Source organism: Chlorocebus sabaeus, chromosome 16 (assembly GCF_047675955.1).
Source record: "Chlorocebus sabaeus isolate Y175 chromosome 16, mChlSab1.0.hap1, whole genome shotgun sequence".
Classification (NCBI taxonomy): Eukaryota; Metazoa; Chordata; class Mammalia; order Primates; family Cercopithecidae; genus Chlorocebus; species Chlorocebus sabaeus.
This window is the reverse complement of record NC_132919.1, coordinates 33,879,671-33,901,888: the sequence shown is the minus strand read 5'-3', so window position 1 is coordinate 33,901,888 and position 22,218 is coordinate 33,879,671. Positions and strand designations below refer to the sequence as shown.

Below are 22,218 nucleotides of genomic sequence, written 5' to 3'. Positions count from 1 at the left end.
GTGGCTCACGCCTGTAATCCCAGCACTCTGAGAGGCCAAGGCGGGTGGATCACCTGAGGTCAGGAGTTCAAGACCAACCTGGCCAATACGGTGAAACCCCATCTCTACTAAAAATACAAAATTAGCCAGGTGTGGTGGCGCACACCTGTAACCCCAGCTACTCGGGAGGATGAGGCAGGAGAATCACTTGAGCCTGGGAGGCAGAGGTTGCGGTGAGCTGAGATCGTGCCACTGCACTCCAGCCTGGGCAACAAGAATGAAATTCCGTCACAAAAAAAATAAAATAAAATAAAAATTAATGGGAACGATCCCATTATTATTTTCTTTAAATCTATGATAGGAAAGATTTGACTGGATATTCAATAATAAGAAAATGTTTTGTCCATTTTTAAAGACATGATGATATTGTGGTTATGTTTAAATAGAAGATCTTATCTTGACAAATATAAGGACAAAACTACTTAACATATGATGCTTAGGATTTGCTTTAAAATTATCCAGCAGGAGAGAGGGTTGGAGGTCAGAAAATATGTATGAGGATTATAAACAAGAGTGGTTATGTGTCGGTAACTGTTAAAACTGCAAGATGAACATTTAGGAATTTATTATACTAGTCCTTTTTCTCGAATATATTTAAAATTTTCCATTAAAAAAAAATAATCAGGCCGGGAGTGGTGGCTCGTGTCTGTAACCCCCGCACTTTGCGAGGCCGAGGTGGGTGGATCACTTGAAGTTAAGAGTTCGAGATTAGCCTGACCAACGTGGTAAAACCCTGTCTCTACTAAAAATACAAAAATAAGCTGAGCATGGTGACGGTCACCTGTAATCCCAGCTACTTGGGAGACTGAGGCAGGAGAATCACTTGAACCTGGGAGGCAGAGGTTGCAGTGAGCCAACATCATGCCACTGCACTCCAGCCTCGGTGACAGAGTGAGACTCCGTATCAAAAAAAAAATCAAATGGCGTAAGACCTATTAAATGAAACAAAAGTAGAAACTCCTACAGTCTCCACTACTGCTGACTCATAAGCATAATTTCTACAAAGATAAAACAGGTAAAGCCGCCACTTACTGATACTACAATGATATGCCCAACCTTTGTCAGCCTCAGAAGGTAAAACAGTGAGGTTTCACCAGGTTTTCTTCTACCCATCTGTCAAGGATGCACCAAGTCCCACTAACAGAAAGCTCAGCACATGGTTTGAATTTCCCTGGATGACACACACTGGTATATAGAATGCTTAAAACATGAACATTCCTAGTCATTGCCAACACTTCCCTACACTCCTTCCTTGTGAACAAAGGTTACTTATTTGCAATTCAGACTCTGTTCTTGAGGCCTTGGGAAAAGTTACCTTCACAAAGCTGTTCACGGCCATGATGGCCATGTCCGGCTGACTCTTGGCATAGTTCATCAAGTAGAGATACACAAGCTTCTTTAGTTCCAGATTGTCAGTCTGCATACAGTTCACTACGTCTGGAAAGAGAGAACTGAGAAGAGAGGGTAAAAGAGAAAAGGAAAGTAAGCAGGTGGTGGTGCCAAGCTGTTGGACAGAATATGAAAAGCCTTAACTAACAGAGTGATTTGATGCAAGAACAAATGTCTCCACAGTGGTAACTGTCACAGAAATGAATTACGAAAGAAACTGGCTGGGCGCGGGGGCTCACACTTATAATCTCAGCACTTTGGGAGGCCAAGGCAGGTGGATCACCTGAAGTGGAAAGTTTGAGACCAGCCTGACCAACATGGAGAAACCCTATCTCTACTAAAAATACAAAAAATTAGCCAGGCATGATGCTGCATGCCTGTAATCCCAGCTACTGAGGAAGCTGAGACAGGAGAATCGCTTGAACCTGGGAGGCAGAAGTTGTGGTGAGCTGAGATCTCGCCATTGCACTCCAGCCTGGGCAACAAGAGCGAGACTCCTGCATCTCAAAAAAAAAAGAAAAAAGAAAAAAGAAAAGAAAAGAAACTATAGGCCAGGCATGGTGGGGTTCATGTCTGTAATCTCAGCACTTTGGGAGGCTGTAAGGATCACTTGAGACCAGGTGTTCAAGGTCAGCCTGGACAACATGGCGAGATCCTGTCTCTACAAAAATTTTTTTTAAAAAGCTGGGTATGGTGGTGCACACCTGCAGTCTTAGCTACTCAGGAGGCTGAAGCAGGTGGATCACTTGAGTCCAGAAGGTCCAGACTGCAGTGCGCCATGATCACACCACTGCACTCCAGCCTGGATGACAGAGTGAGACCTTGTCCCCAATCAAAAAAAAAAATAAGAAAAAAATTGTAGTGCTGTTCTCAACAAGGTCTCTATATAGTTTTAGAATAAGTTTTTTATTATGAAAAATGTTAATCTCAGTGCTGGGATTACATGCATAAGCCACTGTGCCCAGCTTCATCTATAATATTTTAATATATATCTTAAGAATCCTTTTTTATTTTCTTTTTGAGACAGAGTCTCACTCTGTTGCATAGGCTGGAGTGCAGTGGCACGATCTTTGCTTGCTGCAACCCCTGCCTCCCAGGTTCAAGCAATTCTAATGCATCAGCCTCCTGAGTAGCTGAGATTACAGGTATGCGCCGCCACTCCCGGCTAATGTTTATATTTTTAGTAGAGAGGGGGTTTCACCATGTTAGCCAGGCTAGTCCCAAATTCCTGACCTCAGGTGATTCATCCACCTTGGTCTCCCAAAGTGCTGTGATTACAGATGTGAGCCACCACACCCAGCCAAGTGTCTTTTTTTTTTTTTTTCCCCCACTACCTTTATCACATCCAAAAAAAAAAACAAAAACAAAAACAAAAAAGCCAGGCCCAGTGGCTCACATCTTTAATCCAAGCACTTTGGGAGGCCGTGGTGGGAGGACTGCTTGAGCCTAGGAGTGTGAGATCAGCCTGGGCAACACAGTGAGACCTTGTCTGTATAAATAATTTTAAAAATTAGCCAGGCATGGTGGTGTGCGCCTGTGGTCCCAGTTACTCAGGAAGCTGAGGTGGGAGGATCACTTGAGCCTGGGATGCAGAGGCTGCAGTGAGCCATGATCATGTCACTGCACTCCAGCCTAAGGAACAGAGCGAGACCCCATCTCAAAAAATAAATAAATAAATAAATAATAACAATAATTATTTTAAAATATTTATTTTATGTACAAAAAGATAACATGGTTTATCTCATTGGGTGGGTGCCTTAGATAATCCATTTATGGAAGATCACTTAGTCCAACTTAATGAAATCTATATCCTTCACGTACTGATGGAAACACTGGTGGCATATAACGAGGCTGAATTTCCAGATCAGACTGTGCCCAGTTTCAGCAGACACGACAACAGCAAGAACCCTGGCTGACTTTTTGTGGGTGGCTCTAGTAGAGCTGCTGATGAATCATCTTGCTTTCAGGAGTGCGAGAGGGCAAAAGGAATAATAATTCTTCATATCAATCTAGTACTCTTTCAAAGCACTTCAGTTACACTTTTTAATGTTCATATTCTTCCATTCTTGACCAGTGGGAACTCAGCTCCCGAATCCTTGTGGTATGACCTGGTATTTTCCATACTTTCCTTTATGACAAGATGCTCCATCCAGGCTCATTTCTAATCCCAGACCTAGAATCAGTCCTCCTCCAAGATGTCCTGATTCCCTTTTAGTGAAATTTTTTTTTAACATTATTCAGACAAATGAAAATTTGAGAGTAATCAAATATAAAAGAAGTTTATACCTTTCCCAAGTTGTAGTTATTTCATGATTTACCATTCTCCTATAAGCCACAGGAAATAAATTTAAAGGAGCACCATTAGCTTGGAAGGGTTGAGCTTGTCAGATTCTAAAGTGTAAGCTGTATCTTTAAAATATAGGATAAATATAACTTTATGGGAAATTAGCAATTAATCTTCCCCACAATGCTTTATCAAAGTACCTTATAAATTTTTAATACTGCTAAACGTCTTGCTACTAGCATAGAAGAAAGAAAAAACAAATGTAGGTATATTTCCACAAGGAAAGTAAGGGGAAAAAAGGGAATGAAATAGCTGGTCACATGGTATACATCCTATATACACAAAAGGGTACAGAAGTAGAAATTATTCACAGAAAGGAAGCTGGACTCAGGTCAAAGAATCCACCATATTTCCAGTGAACCAGTAACTTCTGTCCTAAAAAGCAAACTATTTGTTTCACTTGTATGCATGGTACCTACCGTAGTTTCATGCACATGTAAATAATTTAGTAAATACTAAGAACCACTCTCCAAAAATGTGTTTTCTATTTCCTAGACTATCTCATGCACAAAACAACCATAACCAGTAAATAAATGTGAAACATTAACCAATAACAAATTTAAGATCCTAAATAGTTTAATTCTAGCAATCTATACAAGGTCAAGAAGACTTAATAGCCAAAGATCAAGCAAGAAGCAAAAAGTGTTAAGTGCCAACCTATAAACTGGAAACCTGAACTTTCCAATATGGTGACCACTAGTCACATGAGGCTACTAAACATAATGTGGCGAGTGTGAACTGAGATGTGATGTAAATGTAAAACACACACTGGATTTTGAAGACTTAGTATGAAAAATAAAATGCAAAACATCTCATTAATAATTTTTATGTTGATTACATGCTAAAAGGATATTTTAGATATACTGGGTCAAATAAAATGTATTACTAAAATTAATTCATCTGTTTCTTTTCACTTTTTCAAAATGGCTATTAGAAAATTTAAAATTACAAATGTAGTTCACACTGTATTTCTACTGGACAGTGCTGCACTTGAGGTTACTTGCAGGGAAGGCTGAAATATCACAATCTACAAATAGCTAATCTCTATTTTATTTCTTTGCACTATCTTTCTAGGCACAGCTCATATTTCATCTCCAAGAAGGGTTCTTCAACTCTTTCTGTTAACCTGGATCTCTCTTTGGTAGAACTCATATTGCCTTTAAAATATATACTTTGGTGCCTAATTATATAAATACGTTTTATTTTTCCCTAATTTTTTAAGTTTTGGGTCTCATCAACTAGACAGTAAGTGTCATGAAGGCAAACAGACATCTACTAACCTTTCTTTTGAATAATGATAAGTGGTATAGTGCTAGGTACATAATAAAATTATCAGCAATAGCAGGCATACCAAAAAAAAAAAAAATCAAGTTTTAACTTTTCTGCAGGATACAGAAATAAGCTTGGCAAAACCATGGCAGCCCCTGTACAGAGTTATGACAATTTTTCAGGAGTTTGAGACCAGCCTGACCAACATGGAGAAACCCCATCCCTACCAAAAATACAAAAATTAGCCAGGCGTGGTGGTGCATGCCTGTAATCTCAGCTACTCGGGAGGCAGAGGCAGGATAATGGCTTGAACCCGGGAGGCGGAGGTTGCAGTGAGCCAAGATCACGCCATTGCACTGCAGCCTAGGCAACAAGAATGAAACTCCGTCCCCCTCAAAAAAAGAGTTATGACAATTTTTACCATTCGTTTGTACTGATGCTTTCAATCCAGATTTATTCTTTGGCAAAAACAGCCCTTCAGTGACTAGACAGATCACGGATAGGCAACTATCACCTGTGGGCTAAATCTAGCCCAATGCTGGATTTTTGTACAATCCATGAGCTAAAAGTGGTTTTTATAGATGAACTAAGTGTTCATCTATATGAATCTTGGCCGGGCATGGTGGCTCATGCCTGTAATCCTAACACTTTGGGCGGCCAAGGCAGGTGGATCACTTGGCGGCAGCCAGGAGTGATGGCAGGCACCTTATACAGTACCAGCTACTCAGGAGGCTGAGGCAGGAGAATCCCTTGAACTCAGGAGGAAAGGCTGCAGTGGGCCGAGACTGCGCCACTGCACTCCAGCCTGAGCGATGGAGCAAGACTCCGTCTCAAAACAATAAATAAATAAAACAAATCCGATGATGAAAAATACTATGAATCCTAATTAAGCAAAATGTTATCATCCCCCAAAAAGAATCCCACTTAATAGTAGACTTGTGGTACAAAACATTATACTTAACTATTATTTTACTTCAAATATCCTCAATAAAAAATTTGTGGAAATTTGTCGTCTCTCTTGTTATGTAAGTACCTACCTAACAAACTCAGTTTTGCCTCTTTGCCTGCTAAGCAAAGAGTACTTTCTATGCCAGTCTGATGTACTTACTATTTTGTCCTTTACAAAAAAGTCTGCCAACTCCTTAGATAGATGGTCACTTAATTTAAAAACTAAATGTGCTTTATGTGCTAACAAACAAAAGAAAAATAGCAAAAATTCACCTCAGAAGAGCAGCACCTGGATCAAGAGATGATACAGAGTCATTTCCTATGCTGCCATTTCTATCTGGGCTCCCTGTCTGGCTAGGGAAGCAGCCCTTACCTTTTCGGTCTCAGCATCCCTTTATACTCTTAAAAATTCCTGAGATCCCAAAGAGTTTTCGTTCGTGTGAGTTATATACCTATTGATATTTTACCATGTCAGGAATTAAAACTGAGAAATTTTTAAAAAATTAATCCATTAAAACAAGAATAAACCCATTTCATAACATTTTCAAGGTAAAATGTACTGTTTTTAAATTAATGAGATGGTAACACTGTTTTTTTTTGCAACTCTCTTTAATATCTACTTTAAACAAAAATGGCTTTCTCATATGTTCCTGCATTCAACCTTTTGTAGAATGTTGTTTTGAAACATAAGAAGAAAATCCAACATCATACATGAATAAAACTTGGAAAAGGAAATAATATTTTAATAGCTTTTTCATATAACTAGATATTCCTTACTTTCTCTTTTTTTTTGTTATAACTAGAAATTCTTTTTTTTTTTTTTTTTTTTTTTTTTTTGAGACGGAGTCTTGCTCTGTCGCCCAGGCTGGAGTGCAGTGGCGCAATCTCGGCTCACTGCAAGCTCCGCCTCCCGGGTTCACGCCATTCTCCTGCCTCAGCCTCCCGAGTAGCTGGGACTACAGGCGCCCGTCACTGCGCCCGGCTAATTTTTTCTATTTTTAGTAGAGACGGGGTTTCACCATGGTCTCGATCTCCTGACCTTGTGATCCGCCCGCCTCGGCCTCCCAAAGTGCTGGGATTACAGGCGTGAGCCACCGCACCCGGCCTATAACTAGAAATTCTTGATGTTACACTGAAGCTAGACAAGCCGGGCACAGCAGCTCACACCTGTAATCCCAGCACTTTTGTGAGGCCAAAGCAGGTAGATCATGTGAGGTCAGGAGTTCGAGACCAGCCTGGCCAACATGGTGAAACCCCGTCTCTACTAAAAATACAAAAATAAAGCCAGGTGGCAGTGGTGCACGCCTGTAATACCAGCTACTGGGAAGGCTGAGGCAGGAGAATCACTTGAGCCTGGGAGGCAAAGGTTGCAGTGAGCCGAGATCACGTCACTGCACTCCAGTCTGGGTGACAGAGTAACACCCTGTCTCAAAAATAAATAAATAAATAAATAAATAAATAAATAAATAAATAAAACTAGACAAATGGTGGTTTTCCTCTTTCTGAGTCCACACACTGTAGTTTCTTAAAAGTTAGTTGCAATATAGAATCTGAAACCATATCAATAAATTTTTTGTACTTGATTGTATTAAAATCCATTCATTTACATTCTATTTTGTTTTTTTGTTTTTTCGAGACAGAGTCTTACTCTGCTGCCCAGGCTGGAGTGCAGTGGCGCAGTCCCAGCTCAATGCAACCTCCGCCTCCTGTGTTCAAGTGATTCTACTGCCTCAGCCTCTAGAGTAGCTGGGATTACAGGCACGTGCCACCATGCCCGGCTTTTTTGTATTTTTTTAGTACAGACAGAATTTCATCATGTTGGCCAGCCTGGTCTCGAATTCCTGACCTCAAGTGATCCACCTGTCTTGGCCTCCCAAAGTAATGGGATTACAACCGTGAGCCACCGCGCCTGGCCTACACTGTATTTTGAATAGATCTTTTATCCGTGCATGATTTTGTGATATACATAGGCTCTGGTCATTTGGAAAAATATTGCTTCACTGAGCTATGCTGACACATTTCATTATAAAACAGCAAATAATCACAATCATTAATTTCACCACCAATCTCCTCAGAAAAGTCTTTAAGCATTAGGAAGCTGTCAAGCTTATGATGGGAGATACAGGTTTTCCAAAATTCTAATTTTTACCTTAAAACCTGAAATGTATCTATTGTCAATTTTTTTCCCTTGAAGTAACAGGTTCACTTTGTTCATTTTTGATAAAAATCTTCCAAATACCAAAGTCTGATTAAATATAGTTTGTCTCTGAATCATTCTTTTACATAAAAATGGTGTTTGCAATTCAAACAACTGCACAAGGGCTTTTTTTCAAGTCGACCATCACACTGCTATGCAGCAGAAGAGCTTTATGGGTAATTCCTATTTCATCAAACAGAGTATTAAAAAGGTTCAAGTTTTAATAAAACAAATTTTTACTGCTCATGAAGGACATTCCTAAGTGAAACTGCTCTTTTTTAGCACATGGTGGTAAGGAATACGATGACTACCATTATGGTTGGCACCACTGCCTTGATTCATGCTGAGGCACCACCAGTTTTACCCACCACTGCTTTGCACCATCACTGTAAACATCAAAATAGTGAAAAAGGCAAGTAACATCTAAGAATTATTATGAAAACACCTTTGACCTCACGGACCCCCTGAAAGGGTCCTAGGATAATCCTCAGGGGCCTGCATATAATCCTTACTTATTTCCAAATGGTCTTAATTACAGAAATAAGAAATAAGATTACATGGATTTGGTTAACATTGATTTTCATCTTGAATTCAGCAATTGAACGTACAGTTGTAAAGCTGAGGGCAGTGGTTTGAGCCAATTAAAGATCATGTGAACTTATGCTTCTCAGTATATTTTTATCATCTTCTAAAACTACCTCAGCCAAAACATTTGCAACTGTGCCAGTTCTCAGGAGGTGTTATGCTAGATGTGAATGCAAAAAAATCAAACTCGTTTCACTGTTCTAACACAAATACACACACACACTCCAAAACAAAAAAAAAACCCCATTTAAGTAGAGCATTAATACAAAAGCGACTGTACTTCCTGATGTTTTTAGTAGGACAAACTCATTCTTAGAGGTTCCATGATTATGATAGTTTTAAAGGAAAAGCAGTAAAGGCCATAAGATGGGGTATGGACCTCTAAAGTGATAAATAGTGGTGACTCTTACCTAACATCCTTCCCCACAGTCATAGCAGCAATCACTTTCTTCACCGCCTCCTTTCTCTTTTCTTTTTTTTCATTGTTGAGCTCAGCTTTTAGTTCAAATATTTCTCCTGCAAGAGATGAGAACAAACTGGTGAGGTCCCAGGACCACAGATTTAGAGCAGAATACTGCACTATATAATAACCAATACCGGGATAGTAGAGCAGCAACTGAAATAAGATTTTAAAATTATAGAATACGTAAAATTCAAAGCCCTAGACTATTATCTGACTCACTGATAAGGAAGTCATCAGTAAGTTTTAAAAACCTTTTAAATTATGGCCAGAGAGGAAGGTGCAATCCAGATCTTTAAGAACCACAGGAGTGGGAAAAAGTAAATCTCATTATATCTAGCTACAGTGGGGGAGATAACAGCATATGAAGGATGATCTTCCATCAGAATGTTAAAGTCTGGAGAAGAACATAAATGTAGGTAGGGAGCAGGTATGTATTATCTCATTTACCCACGCTCGGTTTTACAGATTAAGAAATGAGGCTCAAAGTTCACAGAGTGAGTTACAAACTTGGGCTAGCACTGTGTCTCCTGACTCTTGAACTCAAAGCTTCTCAACCCTGGCCACACACTCATATTACCTAAGAAATACTAAATATAACAAAGTACAGGCTCCACTCTGGGCCAAATAAATCACAATGTCAAGAACTCATATTTATACCTTTAAGAACTCCACCAAGTGACTCTAATGCACACCCAATGTTGAGAATCACTATTTTAATCAGTACTTTAATAAATTAGTGGGCTTTAAGGCCCTTCCTATTCAATCAAACAAGAATAATCTTGAAACCAAGAATGGTATACAATGGAGTCAATTCCAAACGTACAATATTGAATGACTGCTTAGGCTCCGCACTGTAAAATGTCAGGGACTGTAACCACTATTTTAAGGCCTGGTCTCCAGGCTCACCTATCTTCAAGATGCTGGACCCAAAATAAAAAAGAAAGTAACAACCCTAATATTGTTTAAAAGAAATGGAAAAAAACCACTAAGCCCATGAAAAAGAGGTTGACTACTCACACCTCAACTTTCCATCTACATCCTCCAGCTCATCTACCATGCCTCAAAGACTTTCCTCCACCTTCAAGACTGTTCCTGTCGTTCCTTTCAACCAGATCTCATTCATCAGCACAGAAACAGCGGGGACAGTCTCCGCTTTCGGAGGTTGCTACTGCCACCTCAGTGGCCCCGGAGCGGGGGGGCGCCCAGGGGTCCTTCGCCCTCGGCCATGGCCCCCACAACGGGGCTTCGCTGCCACCCGTGTCTGAGCTGGACTGTGAGAGCGCCAGGCTCCTCCGAAAGGCGCACGAGACAGCCTTCTTCCCCTGGTTCCGCAATGGCCTCCTGGCATCGGGCATCGGGCATCAGGGTTATCTCCTTCATGCAGAGTGACATGGATGGCGAAGCAGCATATGGCTTCTTCCTGCGGGGCCGCCTGTGTGTGGTGTGGGGCAACGTCTCACACGCGGTGGGCCTGGCGGCGCTGCGGGGATCCACGCAGCTGACGCTAGGGGGCGCAGCTGCAGGCGCCGTGTTCGCCGCCAGCCTGCTCTAGGTGTGCGCCGTGGGCTTCTACATGCGGCAGCTGGAGCTGGACGTGGAGCTGGTGCCAGAGGACGACGGGGCGGTCTCCGCGAAAGGCCCTGATGAGGCGGGCCGACTGACACCAGAGTGAGCGACATGGCCGCGGGCCCTGGCAGGCTCTGGATGACGGCGCCTGAGGACTGCGACATTAAAACCTGACCTCCCCTCCTCCAAAAAAAAAAAAAAAGAAAAGAAAAGAAAAGAAAAGAAATAGTGGGGACAGAACACTACGTGATTTGCCTGAAACCCTTATGTGGAAAGGAAGAAATTAGTAAGACACATAAGTAGAACACTTTTTCATTTCAATATTCATGGCCAATAAGGCAAAAAAAATTGTTCCAAAATTTCTATTTAATCAACTGCTACAAAAGTAGCATAGCAAGAAAAGCTGGGCCCTTTAAAGAGTCATTCTTCATAGGACCCTTCACCACATCCCATCCTGCCAATCCAGCTCTTAGTTCCTCTCATTCACTTCCGGGAACAGTAAAGGACAAACGGCAGGGTTTCAGAAAGTCTGAATTGTGAACGGCAGCAGGTGTTGTAGAATCAAAGCAGGATGTAACAGAAATTATTCCAATTCCAAAAGCAAAAATTTAAAGAATATGTTTCAGTGGCAGTTCTGGTGGGTGTTGCAGGAAGCACAGGGAACACAATCTATCAATTTTTTTTAAGTATGATGTTTATCAGCAGTGATTCAATCTGCAGTCTCAAACTTTTACAAATGCCTGAATTAAAAAAAGGTCACCAGGACCCTTTTCAAGAGTAGGTTTGAAGACTTAAAAGAGTTTTAAAATTGTAACTATTTAATTGTAATTATATCCCTTTATATAATTATAGACATTTGGTTCATCAAAGCATACAAAATGCTAACAGAAGAAATAAACATATTTCCAAAAGAAAATCAGAAAAAGCTGAGAATGAATGACAAGTGGCTAATGGTTTTTGTGAGGTGTAAGTAATAAAAATAAAGAGGAAAAAGTTGGGCAGGACCAAAGGGGGTACTAAAAGAGGGAAAGTCATACATTCTACAACTTTATTAAATTCCTATCTTTCCTCCCTCCTCCTCTCCACAATCAAACCTACCAAGCACTGTTAGCAGCTAGCAGTAGTTCTCAATCATGGCTACACATTAAAACAATCTGAGGAGCTTTCTTTTTAATTTTTGTTTTCTTTTGAGACAGGGTCTCTCTCTGTTGCCCAGGCCAGGGTACAGTGGCACAGTCACAGTTCACTGCAGCCTCAACCTCCTGAGCTCAAGTGATCCTCCCATCTCAGCCTCCCAAATAGCTGGGACTACAGGTGTGCACCACCATACAGGGCTAATTTTTTAATTTTTTTCATAGAGATAGGGTCTTACCATGTTGCCCAGGCTGGTCTCAAACTCCTGCACTCAAACAATCCTCCTGTCTTGGCCTCCCAACATACTGGGATTACAGGCATAAGCCACCATGCCTGGCCACGTGAAGAACCTTTAAAATCCCCACACCCAGACCATATCCAGGACAAATGAAATCAGGCTGAGGTTGAGACCCAGGCATCAATATTATTTCAAAGTTCCCTGCCTGAGCAATTCTAATGTGTTGCCAAGATTGAAAGCTATAGACAACAAGCTGATGTAATTAAGCAACTCACTGCAACAAGAGAAAAAGAAGAATGGTAGTTGGTGTCATGTCTGGAATACTTTGGTAAATATAAGGACTCCTGAATACAAAAGCACAGAATTCTGATCCTAAGCAACAAATAAAGCAAGCTAAGCTACAGGCACAATAAGCTGAGATGGGCTAAAATGTTTGTCTTTGATGGGAAGACCCTCCACATTTCTAGAAATGATCTATTTTATTTAGGAACAATTTTACAAAAGATGAAAGGTTGGACTTTCCCCAGAAGAATCCTTTGTTCCTAGACCCAAACACATACATAAAAACAAGCATTATATTACTGATAACAAAGATGATGAGACTAGTAAGTTCAAAGCCCCTCAAGTAATTCAGTCTATGACCTAAAAATCATAGATGGCTCTAGAGATTTCCTGTTTTAAATACATATCTAGATGAAGAACAAGGTAGATGTATATGGACGGATATGAAAATAACCCATTTCTATTTATTGTTTTGCAAGATTGCTTTTTCATTAAAGATAAAATTTTTTTAAATCATATGTATTAATATATACACTTGCATGCATGGAAAAAGACGAGGATATATACCAAGTTCCCTTGGGAACGGGAACAAGAAGGGAGAACTTTCATTTTTACCTTTTACATACATGTCTGTATTGCTTTAATTGTATTCTTTGTTATAAAATGTTTATTTCCAAGTAAAAATTATTTAATAAAAGAGAAAAAGTATGCTGCTTCTTTTGTCCTCCTCACACTTAACCAATCTTCAATGGATCAGTATTGATCTCAAACAGAAAAGAGGAGTCTCTTTCACTAAACAGAACCTTCAAGTCAAAATAATGTGCATCACAGCCCTATCTTTTAAAACCTACTCTTTAATAACTTGCTTGAATACATTCATCTGTAGAAGTAGTAGATGTCCAATGAGATTGTCAACGTGTAGTATGTCTGAAGGAAGAGGTCAGGAACATTCTGCTTGGGGCAGTCTTACACTACAACTTTTGAAAATTTTCAAAGATTTGATTGTATTCTCATACTTACCTTTTTTATTGGTTGTGAAATACTTGGAGTCAGTCATGACTTTGGATCTTTAATGTGGACCTATAGCAAGAGAAAAGAATTCCTTCATTCAGGTTACAGATATCCAACAAGACATCCAATTAATTTTACAAACATCCAATTAATTTTAGGAACACTTATATTTAAGAATTTCTAAAAATGAGTATCATGTTCCTTTATCACCACCGTTGATGGTTCAAGGGATGCAGAGAAAACTAAGAATGTAACTCCTCAAGTTGCTAATAGGGGCAAAAATCTAAAGGCCAAATGTAATCGGGTAAAATTATGAACCTATCATGGCTTTGTGATTTTATCCACAGTAAATCCTCAAAGCTTTCAAGAGCTAAAGCTGGACCTTTTTATAAATATATCTGCAATTACTTTCCATTCAGGAAAATCTGGTAAATTCCTTGCCTCAAGCTGGACTCACTCCAAAGCATATATTCTGAAGCAGTGTAAGGTCAAAAGAAAAAACAATTTTGCCGACCTACTACATGAAATTTTCAATAAAAAGAATCTCTTTCCGAAAAAAAAAATTCAAAATTAGTAGGACAATATTCTTTCACAACAAACATCTAGAGAGGCAACCAGGACCTACACATGGAATTTTTTTTTTAAGTTTTAGTTTTGTAGGTATGTAGTAGGTGCATATATTTGTGGGGTACATGAGATATTTTGGTAACAGACAGACAATGCATAATAATTACATTAGGGTAAATAGGGTATCCAATACCTCAAGCATTTATCCTTTCTTTGTATTATAAACAATTCAAGTATACCCTCTTAGTTATTTTTAAATGTACAGTAAATTATTGTTAACTGTAGTCACCCTTATCTGCTATCAAATACTAGATCTTATTCATTGTACCTAACTATATTTTTGGATTTAAACAAAAAAATGTGTCTTTCTTACTTCCAACAATCTAGATTTAGTCCAAGAGTATTCTCAAATAATGCCAGTTTATAGTTACAAACAAGGCAAAAGACTGAGATATCTGTTTAGACACGAGACTCAAACTGGTGTTGAAACAAAAGAACGTGGATCTCAATCTCAGCCTTAACTCTTCCATCCCAATTTCCAGAAGAAATAATCCAGATGACAAATGGCCCCAACTAACAAAAACGGCACAGTCTGGTCACATTTTTACTAAATAATAAGACCACGTTTTCTGATTTGAGAAACTATAAGACTTTGTCCAATGTACCTGACTTCTTTAAATATATTAAAATTTGGGGCTGGGCACAATAGCTCAGGCCTGTAATCCCAGCACTTTGGGAGGCCGATCACTTGAGGTCAGGAGTTCAAGACCAGCCTGGCCAACATGGTGAAACCCTGTCTCTGCTAAAAATATAAAAATTAGTCGGGTGTGGTGGCACACACCTGTAATCCCAGCTACTTGGGAGGCTGAGACAGGAGAATCGCTTGGACCTGGGAGACGGAGGTTGCAGTGAGCCGAGATCATGCCACTGCACTCCAGCCTGGGCAACAGAGCAAAACTCCATCTCAAATAAATAAACAAATAGAAATTTAGGCCAGGTGCAGTGGCTCATGCTATAATCCCAACACTTTGGGAAGCCAAGATAGGTGAATTGCTTGGGCGTACGAGTTTGCAACCAAGCTGGGCAACATGATAAAACCCCATCTCTACTAAAAATACAAGAATTAGTCAGGCATGGTGGCATGTACCTGTTAGTCCCAGCTACTTGGGAGGCTGAGGCGGGTGGATCACTTGAGCCTAGGAGGTCAAGGCTACGGGGAGCTATGATCTCACCACTGCACTCCAGCCTCCATGACAGAGTGAGACCCTGTCTCAAGGGGAAAAAATATATAAATATATATATATTTTTAATAATATTCCTTCTATACTCAACAATGAGTATCTTTTTCCTTATCACCATCACTAATAATACTTATTACCAACTTCAGGACAAGACATCCTGGCACCTGCTCATTGTTATCAGGTCAATATGATATAATATATTTGGCAAACAATAGTAAACATGTATCTAGGAGAAAAGACCTAAGCAGCAAACAAATCAATGTAATTAAAGGAAAGAAAAAAGAGCCAGATAAACATAAAATAATGAAAAACTTCTGGTTCAAATCTGATCTCAAAAATGTGCTACTTGTACAGTTTAATGGAAATCAGACTCATCTGCTATCTTTCCAACCAGCTAATTACTATTCATAGTCTTGATCCCAATAGCTCTTTAGATTGTACCAGAAATTCACAGAATGATCTTGTTAAAAGAAGTGAGTTAGGACTCACAAATATCATTACAGAATATAGAAATTTCTCCTTTAATACTTGTTATAATTAAAAATTATACTGAGGCTTGCCTTATGCAATGTTTTTACAATGCCTTTCTAGCAAAAATTCAAAGAATGTTATAATCATTTAAGCCATTCATAATGTAAACTAAATGTGAAGTGGGCAAATGAAGAAAGGAATTCTTCACATAAAAGACCTGGAATAAATCTGAAGTTATCTATGAATTTATATATACAAACAGAAAAACCAATAAACAGAAATGATTACTTGAGCCTCAAAGAAGGACTATAGCTCAAATCCATTACAATCTGTCTAGGATGTTTACTATGCTATGCTATGTCCTTTAAAACTTGTTTAAGATTTTAAAACAAAACCTCCTTAGAATTCGTCACCCAATTTCTTTGAAAAGGGTCTTATACACACACGCATTAAATTTTTTTTGGCCAGGCGCGATGGCTCATGCCTGTAATCCCAAAACTTTGGGAGGACGAGGTGTGCAGATAGTTTGAGCTCAGGAGTTCGAGACCAGCCTGGGGAACATGGTGAAACCCCATCTCTAATAAAAATACAAAAATTAGCCGGGCATGGTGGCACATGCCTGTAGTCCCAGCTGGGACTCACTGCAACATCCACCTTCTGGGCTCAAGTGATCCTCCCGCCTCAGCCTCCTGAGTAGCTGAGACTATATGTTGGGATCACCGTGCCCAACCCATTAAAATCTTTTTTTTTTTTTTTTTTTGTGAGACAAAGTCTCACTGTGGCCCAGGCTCCAGTGCAGTGGTTCGATCTCAGCCTCCAGTGAAGTGGTTCGATCTGGGCTCACTGCAACCTCTGCCTCCCAGGTTCAAGCGATTCTCCTGCCTCAGCCTTCAGAGTAGCGGGGACCACAGGCACCCACTACCATGCTCGGCTAATTTTTGTATTTTAGTAGAGATGGGGTTTTCCTTGTTAGCCAGGCTCATCTGGAACTCCTGACATCAAGTGATCCATCAACCTCGGCCTCCCAAAGTGCTCGGATTACAGACATAAGTAAATTCTTTACGGGAATTTTCACTACATTCTATTAAACAATAAATTAACCTAAGTCTTAAGTCATGCCTTTAACAGCTCACATATTTCATTATCTCCCGTAACAATTTCAATGTCAAGGAATATATTACTGTCCTGTTCACTGTGAGCATTAAGTGTTTTCATCTTAACTAGAAAATAATGCACCCACCCACAAAATTTCAGGGAAGAGAGGAGGGTCAAGTATCTTTAGAAGCCCATAACATAGATTCTAAATTAAGAGTCCCTGCTGCTCTAAAGAGAAGGGATATCACTGTAGTAACCAACACTATTGTAAACAATAGTAACAAAATATTCCCTATCCATATTGGCAGAGAAACATGGTGCCAAGCTGGTTCTTGCCTTAAGCCAAAAGAAACTCCAAGAAAAATGAAAATAGTCTAAATAAAAACAAATAGAAGACGTGATTGTTGCACAACACTGTCAGTGTACTAAATTCCACTGAACTGTATGCCTTAAGCTGGTTCATTTTATGGTACGTGAATTTCACCTCAAAGAAAAAATCACATATATATGATTAAGTGTATCTCTAATATAGTGAGTTCTTAGCTCATACAATGAGAGACACATTTAATCACATGCTAGATATGGACATAACCAGAGTCTCCAAAATACAGGATGGCAAAAACCGACATCTTCATTAGGAGTAACAGAAAAAGTACACAAAATAGAGCTCAAGAAAAGAAAAAACAAAAAAACTCAAATATTTGCTGAAGTGTCTCAAAAATCAAGCTGCTCCTTTGTGGGAGAAAATGTTCCTTCAGAAGAGCCAGAGAAATAAGCAAAGCCATGACGGAATTTGAACTCACACTACCTTTCTACCAGATCAAACCAGACAAGTCACGGCTGTTCTGAGGATTTATGATATGGCCTAAGGCCATTGTTAAACAACAAAGCTGCCAGAGTCAAAGCACATAATCACTCTTACTTGCCCTGACCAGAGTATGATGTCACTGCATTTCGGAGTAGGCCTCCCTGCACAGGATTACATATCCAGATTTAACATAACCTAGTTTCTACGAAATATAGGTTGTCAAAGTCCCTCCTCTCCTATACCTCCCTCCAGTTCCCTAAAAGAGAAATTGAGCAGCAAAATAAGATTAATACCTTGGGTAATAAGGTCAAAAAAAATTAATAGGATCTTAATTCAAATGGCTCTCTGGGAAGCTAAATTAGTTCGTAAAGTCCCTAAACCCTTCTTTTCACAAAGTTGGACTTCACAAAGCTCAGTGCTCACAGTAAAAAACAGAACAAAGTTAACCAAATTATAAGCAGAAATGTCATTCCAGTAATCTTTTATTGTAAGGGTGAGAGGTGCCAAATTCATTTCTAATCAAATATTCAGTAATAATGCAAAGACAATAGCATCATCAGGTATTATTTTTCTCATAAGAAATTATGACACAAAAGCTAAAATCACCTGTGATTTCTACTTAAACAGACTACAAAGTAGCTTCTTAATATTATATAGAAGCAAAGGAGTTCAAAAGTTTTACATCTAATTCTTAACCAAAATAACATTAAACTCTGGAAAACTGAAGCCTGGAAGGAAAGAAAGGACAAGAGAAAGGAGAAGGTGCCCTATTTAATATATTCCTTGCTCAGCTTGGTTCAAACCTGTGCCAGTACTTCAAAATATGGATCTTTTAAGGACGGAAAGAATGAAAGAACTGGACTTCCTTCAGTTTCTTCATATACAGTCAGAATATTAGATTTATATTCATTTTACCACCCAGCTTTTAGTGAGGATGCTTGCATTATACATCACCCTTTCTGCTTCCTTGAAAGTTTCAACGGTTAAGATACCTGCAAACAGTTCTCACCTTACCAGCACGCTTAGTCATCACTGGAATGTGTTACACGTTTTCTTATAGAGCTGCACCTCCTTCATCTGCTACTTTCTATTATTACTTTGTAAGTGTACCCTGAGGCTAAGCAATTCAAGTATACAAGGAAGGTAATTAATAATTTAAATAGATTCTCATTGAGACCACCTTCTTTCTTAGTCATTCTGCCTTTGTAAGTTTAATGCATTTTCTTTTAAACCACAATGGTCACGAAAAGTCTTTGGCAGTTTTCAAAACATTTTTTCTTTTCAAAAGTCAAGTTTGGCTGGGTTCTCTGGCTCACGCCTGTAATCACAGCACTTTGGGAGGCCGAATAGGGAGGATCGCTTGAGCCCAGGAGTTCTAGACTAGACTGGGCAACACAGTAAGACCCTGTCACTAAAAATACAAAAATAAAATAAAATAAAAGTCAAACGTTTAATGAAGCATCCGCGTGAGTTCAACAAAAGCCTGTCCCCCCACCCCACCCCTCCAACAGAAGACTGCTCTTGAAAATAAGCAGCATGAACAAATTATTTGGATTCAAATGATAAGGAAATAACAGTAAGTTCCAGTTTCTTTACTTTCAGCTTAATCTACAGCCTTTCCCAAACCAGACCATTCCCGCAGAGCCCAGAAAAAGAAAAAAAAAAAAAAGCTGGGTTAAGATTTACCCCCATTTGCTTCCCCATCTGTTACATCGGGTCAATTCTGGAGGTTACTCTTCCTCCAAGAGTCAGGAATGCCTCTTCTTTCCCCAGGTGGTCAAGATTCTAGCGATATGCTCCTCCATTACGGAGCAGGGAAGAGGTTGTCTCTTACCCTCAAGTTACCGGACAGACGACGTTCGCCCATCAATGAGCAAACCTTTGAGGTTTTTCCCTTTCGCTTTTGCTGGACACGTCTCAGACTCTTAGTGACTCTTAGTAACGACGCCGAGCGGGGAAGAAAGACGGTTCCCCCCACGGCCTCCAGGCTCTATCAGCCACACCCCTGGCCTCTGGTCCTCCTAAACCCCCAATTCCGAAACACATCTTACCCTCATGCCCCCAACTACTTGCTGCCACACCCGAGGATTCCCTCACCGCACCACAGTCATCATGGTGGAGACCCTTTCTCTAACCTTTTTCCTCTCAGTGGTCACACCCGACGGTTCCCTGTATCATCAACGGTCACGCTCTTAGGATTTCCCCGCTTCCGCCGGTCCTCGACCCAGCCTGGGGTTCCCCTTCTTTTCATCCCCCACCCCGTCAATTAGGGACACACCCCAAAGGCAGCCTCCCTGAACTCACCGGAGGCGGAGGCGAAGTCGAGGGCGGGGGTGGCGGCGGCAGCCGGAGAGCACAGCCCGGGTGGTGGTGTAATGGTTTCCTGCCCGTCACGATTCTTTTCTAGGTCTAAGCCACTGCGCAAAACCCACTTTGCCAGGGACAAAGATGGTGGGCAGGAAACTCTGACGTCAGAGAACCTCGCCGCGTGACGTCATCGGGGTGCGCGGGAGACCTAGCAAGGCGGTGATCTCAGTCGCCTTCCAGACCCAAACATTTCCCTTGGTCCCAGCAAAGCTGGCCCATCTGGGCCTCAGAGGATGTTAAGTGGCTACTCCAAAGGAATATATTTAAAAAGCTGACAATGGATTTGTTACCTCGCACAGAAATTCTCTGAAAAACGTAAACATAGAGATGATGAAATATCCTGTTCCTTCGTGAAAAACAAAACCCCTCAGCTCATTTTCCTGCCAGGCTCAAGAGCGGACAATGGTGATACAACCCAGGCCTATATACGGGCAGTGGGGCTAGAGGATAGTGGTGCAGGTAAAAGAGGTTGAGGAGGCATTGGATGTGAGTTTGAATCCCTACCCTGAATGTGACTAGGAAAGTTAATGTCTCCTCAATCTTCTTATCTGTGAAATGAAGACAATGATAGTATCTCTCTCGGGCATGTGAAGCGTAAACCAGATAAATTAGGTCAAGTGCCTAGTATATAATAGGTGTGCTTACACAAAAGTAAGTTTCTTTCGGAAACTAAGACCTAGATTCCAGGACCTGGAACTGGAGAACAAGATTGATGAGTTAAATGAACTAGCTGTCCCTAAGGTTAATTTCAGGGTGTAAGGAAGGATGGAGAGCAAAGTGATGATTTATTTTTCTCACATTTTGCCCATGAACTCTGTGAGTCAAAAAGTGTTTAAGTATTTTAAAACTTCATTCTTAAAAAAGTGATCAGAAGTACATTAAAACTTTGTATAACATACTCATGTATTATTATTTCCTCTGTTAATAAAATAGAGGAATAGGGGAAATTGGAAAGCCAGGTATAAAGAGAGATAATGTAAACACAGTAAATCAGATAGCTGCATAATGTTACAGAATATTTATGACAGAAAATTCATAAAGTGTTAAGTAAAAAAAGGATACAAAACAATATAGTATATGGTATGACTATATATGTATAGAAAAAAAAAGGCTAGGATACGCCAGTCGTGGTGGCTCACACCTGTAATCCCAGCCCTTTAGGAGACTGAGGTGGGCAGATCACCTGAGGTCAAGAGTTTGAGACCAGCCTGGCCAATGTGGTGAAACCCCGTCTCTACTGAAAAAACAAAAATTAGCTGGTGTGGTGGCACATGCCTATAATCCCGGCTACTCAGGAGGCTGAAGCAGGAGAATGATGTGATCCCAGGAGGTGGAGGTTGCAGTGAGCCAAGATCTCGCCACTGCACTCCAGCCTGGGTAACAAAACCAGACTCGTCTCAAAAAAAAAAAAAAAAGCTTGGATATTCAGCACAATGTTAAAAGTGGTTATTGCGGAATAGTGAGAGTTTTACTTTTCTTCCTAATATTTTTCTGTACTTTTCAAATACAATGAACATGTATTTATTTATATGATTGGGATGTGCCTTTTAAATCATATTGTTGAAAAATATGATACAGAAAAATGCTTTGAAATGATAAGAATAAAAGAAAGATACAAAACTCTAAATCCAGAGGCGTATATATACCTATTAGTGGTTCTCGCTGGGTGCTGATTACAAATGTTATCTTCTTTATATTTGTTTTATTTTCCAATCCTTTCTCTGAAAAATACATATATTTTAAGGAAAAATGAACCAATGCTATTTTCAAAATACAGCATCAATCCGAAAGCTTTTCCAACCTCATTCTCTTCCACTTTTAGGTGAAAGTATTGACCAATCTCCCTTCTTTTCACCTTTTGGGACCATCACGGGCTCATAATCTAATGGGAGATCACTCAAGAAACTGTTGAAATGATCCAGCTACATGATGATGGTGGTTTAAACAAATAACTGTTGATATTTATTGAGTATGATTTTACGTCAGTTACTCTGCTAAGTACATTTTTACATCCTCACCATCTACCTGATAACCAGGCAGGTACTATTACTTCCTCTATTTTAAGAGATACAGAGAAGTTAAAAGGTAGAATTAAGATGGCCGGGCATGGTGGCTCACGCCTGTAATTCCAACACTTTGGGAGGCCAAGGCGGGCGGATCACGAGGTCAGGAGATCGAGACCATGCTGGCTAACACGGTGAAAC

At 40.0% G+C, this 22,218-nt stretch overlaps 1 protein-coding gene and 1 pseudogene across 4 annotated transcripts in view; one reads left to right on the top strand and one right to left on the bottom strand.

Moving 5' to 3' along the window:
• Positions 1 to 20,320, bottom strand: part of AP2B1 (adaptor related protein complex 2 subunit beta 1) — a 137,188-nt gene extending 116,868 nt beyond the window's left edge. For 2 of the 4 annotated variants that reach the window (XM_008011067.3, XM_008011069.3), the window contains exons 1-4: positions 19,952 to 20,320; positions 13,475 to 13,534; positions 9,182 to 9,287; positions 1,355 to 1,490 (exon numbers count right to left, since the gene is read on the bottom strand). In XM_008011067.3, the coding sequence (XP_008009258.1) occupies positions 1,355 to 1,490; positions 9,182 to 9,287; positions 13,475 to 13,511 (279 nt within the window). In that variant the 5' untranslated portion in view covers positions 13,512 to 13,534; positions 19,952 to 20,320. Of the gene's footprint in view, positions 1 to 1,354; positions 1,491 to 9,181; positions 9,288 to 13,474; positions 13,535 to 19,782 lie in introns of all 4 variants that reach the window. The other 2 variants (XM_073004862.1, XM_008011068.3) reach the window with 2 other exon arrangements.
• On the top strand, positions 9,619 to 10,976 carry LOC119621892 (transmembrane protein 160 pseudogene; annotated as a pseudogene).
• Positions 20,321 to 22,218: the final 1,898 nt, after the last annotated feature.